Source organism: Grammomys surdaster, unplaced genomic scaffold, assembly GCF_004785775.1.
Source record: "Grammomys surdaster isolate TR1022 unplaced genomic scaffold, NIH_TR_1.0 174, whole genome shotgun sequence".
In the NCBI taxonomy this organism is placed as follows: Eukaryota; Metazoa; Chordata; class Mammalia; order Rodentia; family Muridae; genus Grammomys; species Grammomys surdaster.
In genome coordinates this window covers 5,954,250-5,958,328 of record NW_021604622.1, presented here as the reverse complement: position 1 = coordinate 5,958,328, position 4,079 = coordinate 5,954,250, and the positions used below count along the sequence as shown (strand labels likewise).

Below are 4,079 nucleotides of genomic sequence, written 5' to 3'. Positions count from 1 at the left end.
TCTCTCTCTCTCTCTCTCTCTCTCTCTCTCTCTCTCTCTCTCTCTCTCTCTCTCTCTCTCTCTCTCTGAGCCAAGGTAGCCCTAGACATTTTGGAACTCACTCTGTAAACCAGGCTATTCTTAAAATCAAAGATATGCCTGCCTCTGCCTCCTGAGCGCTGGGATTAAAGGCGTGGACTACCACTGGTCAGCTGACACTATAGATCTTATTGGATATAGGATCTCATTCACATCTATAATTATTTTTGAAATTAATTTCAGTTAAACTAGTTATAAACAACTTGGACCATGTCTTGCTTGATCCTACCTAAGACTAGACCCCATTTAGTCAAAAGTGAGAATAGGCACTAGCTTGACCTGGCATGAAGTCCATGTACTCTGTCCAGCATCCCCTCCTCCGGGTGATTCCTTTCTGTGCTTTCTGCACTTGCTTCTCATGCATGGGCTAGCCTTTGCTACTTGAGGGAGACCCAGTGCAGCTCTACATGGTTTGTCTGTGAAGGTGTTACCATTCCCTAAGGGTCTTCTTGGACTTTCAGCACTATCAAGAGATTCTGATGAGCATAATTTGTATCTTCTGTGTGGTAGCCCAGAAACTCAGAGTGGTAGCCTGGGAGAATCATGTTGTTCACCATACTTGCTTTCTCTCTTTGGGACAATCACAAATCCTTTATTGCCAGCTGTCCAGTGTCTTGAAAATCCACATGCATTTTGTATACTTTCTCTAGGCTATTTGAGACAAAGATTAAATCTGGTTCTACTAACCCATTTTATATGGAAACACTTATCAGTAATAAAATTTCAAGAAGCCTGCCTAAGAATAAAGTGGTCAGCATCACAACAGAAGGCAGCTTTGAGAGACATGTGTGGACTTTGATTGTGTCTATTTACTTTGACTTATTTCAAAAACCCTGACAGAAACCACACTATTGTAGCCATGTCTTAAGGAGAGATTCCATGAATTTTGGGTGTTACTTTGGTTATCTGTAATAAGAGTTGCAGTTAACTGGACTTTTCTTCTATTACATGGAGCGTACAGAACATAACTAGAGCCTTCAGTGCACACTGATTTCTCTCTTTGAGCAGGAACCAACAGACTAATGGCACTCCTGGTCCCCTAGTCCGCTTTGAATTAGGTTTGCAATTGCTGTGTTTGCTCTGAGTCTGTTTAACCTGTTCTATTTCTCACTTCACTGGCAGTGTCTGATGATTCAGAGCCTCATCTATGGGAGTGAGCACATTAAGAGCATAGAGACTAAAAGCCTCCTTTCCCTATTGCGGAGGTAAGTTCTGTATCTGGACATGAACCATGTAATCACTGTGGATATATGAATATGCCTGTGTCTGATTCAGCCAGGTAGTGGTGACTTACCTAGTAAGGCAAAAACTCCTCCCTCAGTTATAGGTTTTGTCAGATTCCATCGTGAGAAAAATCAATTGATCTCAATAGCTTAGGACCCGGAATTATAGGAGTTGGTTCTAATAATATACAGTATATTATTTCACCTACAATAACATTAAGCATATCTCTCTCAGTGCTGAACATTTTATCTAAATCCTGCAAGACAAAGTCTTTGCTGACAGTGTGATGGACACAATATTACATAAATAATGGATTTTTGCAAAGTCAAATAAGTGGATACTTTAAAATTATTTTTCTCATTGACTGTAGTTCTCTAAATACAGAGCAGGTTTTTGGGGCAGTTTAGCGTGTTCAGATTCCCTTTTGATACTTAGATTTAAGGCAAAGGAAATGGTGGGCTGCTGCATTCTCCTTTCCCATGTCATTGACATTTGTACATCTCAATGTGATATTGATCTTGAATTGATCCCTAAAAAGTGTTAGGTGTTTACTAAAACCTCCAACTGAGCTAGGTCCTGCTTAGGAATGGTTTCATTTAAACTTTCACAACTACCCAATATGCAGCTCTCATGTGACAGAACAAAGACCAAGTTTCTGAAGATTCTTCAAGAACAGTTGTAGTCTGTTCTATCCACACCAGTCTTGGTAAGTCACATCTGAGGTGGGTGCTGAAGAAGGCTATTGCCTACTTACCACCATTCAGAGAATTGGGTTCTCAGCCCTTTTCATGACATTCAGGTTAGGGGTACATAGGACCAACCTCACAGAAGCTCCCCACTTGCAAGTGTGTGTGTGTATAAAAGTACGATCAAAACAGAAAGAATATGACAGACTAGAATATTGACCTTTAATTTCTCTAACATGTTATTTCTGACTCAGAAACCACAGTTGATAGGCACATTTTTCTCTCAGGATAAAACTGAAGCTTAGGATGTTTGGGCATTTTGTTTAAAATAAAATTCACAAAGTTTGCCCAGGAAGAGGCAGATCTGGAATCTACCACAGGTCTGTCTAATGTCAGAGTATGGCCTCTGAAGGCAGAATTCTAGCTTCTACTTAAAAACAGATTCAAAATTCAAGATTCCAACTCTCAGGTCTCTCATCTTAGAGAACATGCTTAATGCCCTTAGCCAGTAGTTATGCAACACTATCATAATCACACTTCCCTCAACAAGTGGGCACTCCCCTCTCATTTCTGCATTAATGAGAACATACAAGGAGATAAGAATGGATCAATTTGCATTCTTCTACATGTTGTCCTCCAGTTGAACCAGCACCATTTGTTGAAAATGCTGTCCTTTTTCCACTGGACAGTTTTAGCTCCTTTGTCAAAGATCAATTGACCATAGGTGTGTGGGTTCATTTCTGGGTCTTCAATTCTATTCCATTGATCTTCCTGCCTGTCTCTGTACCAATACCATGCAGTTTTTATCACTATTGCTCTGTAGTACAGCTTGAGGTCAGGGATGATGATTTCCCCAGAAGTTCTTTTATTGTTGAGAATAGTTTTTGCTATCCTAGGTTTTTTGTTATTCCAAATGAACTTGAGAATTTCCTTTTCTAACTCTGTGAAGAACTGAGTTGGGATTTTAATGGGGATTGCTCTGAATCTGCAGATTGCTTTTGGCAAGATGGCTATTTTTATTATATTAATCCTGCCAATCCATGAGCATGGGAGATATTTCCATCTTCTGAGATCTTCTTCGATTTCTTTCTCCAGAGACTTGACGTTCTTGTCATACAGATCTTTCACTTGCTTGGTTAGATACACACCAAGGTATTTTATATTATCGGGTTCAGGGAAGCCTTAAATCTTCAATGTTCACTTATTGTCAACATCATAATAAAATGTCAATAATGATAGTAATTCTTTTTCTGAAGAGTAGACATAGTGAATCGTAATGTATAAAGAAGTCATGTATATGGCCATATTAGTGTTTTCTATTAAGAGCAGAGTAAGGAGTACTTATGCCTGGAGTAAGATTTATGATTTTAACCCATTTTGCCACTTGGAAAGTACATGAACCTGAGTAAATCATTTGCCATTTTGAGCTTTGGATTCTTCATCACTAAAGTGCAAGTATCAGTATATCATGAGTTGTCATGACTTTTAAGCAAATTCTTGTCTATACATGCATATTCCAGTGCCCAGCAGAGTATGTGCTAAATCAATGTCAGCAAAACACTCATCCCCCCCCCTTCTTATAGAACACTCACTGCCTCCTACTTTTAAGGCACATCAGGATAATTGAAAGTAGTGGTAACTGTTAATCAGAATTGCCATATTTTTATGTTTGAGATTTTGACATTCTGACCTATTTAAAGCAGCTTTTATGTTTTTGAAATTATTAATGATGAAACAAAACAAAATAAAACAAAAACAACATGCAATTTCAGAGAAACACGGGCTCTTTCTTCAAAATTGGGGCAAAAATTCTACCTACTTTGTATCCAAACAAGAGAAACCTGAGAACTAGTGTGATAGCTCTGTAGGTTACGGGAACCTGCCACCATGTCTGAAGACCTAAATATGATCCCTGGGACCCACATGGTGGGAGAAAAGAATAGATTCATACAAGTTGTCCTCTGAACTTCAAATGCACAGCAGGGCATACCATGGTATGCACACACACACACACACACACACACACACACACACACACACACACACAGAGAGAGAGAGAGAGAGAGAGAGAGAGAGAGAGAGAGAGAGAGA

The 4,079-nt window shown here is 39.3% G+C and overlaps 1 protein-coding gene across 2 annotated transcripts in view; it reads left to right on the top strand.

Moving 5' to 3' along the window:
• Positions 1-4,079, top strand: part of Ttc23l (tetratricopeptide repeat domain 23 like) — a 51,845-nt gene that overhangs the window by 43,651 nt on the left and 4,115 nt on the right. The window contains exon 10 of one of the 2 annotated variants that reach the window (XM_028767667.1): positions 1,201-1,283. In XM_028767667.1, the coding sequence (XP_028623500.1) occupies positions 1,201-1,283 (83 nt within the window). Of the gene's footprint in view, positions 1-1,200; positions 1,288-4,079 lie in introns of those variants that run through there. The other variant, XM_028767669.1, reaches the window with a different exon arrangement.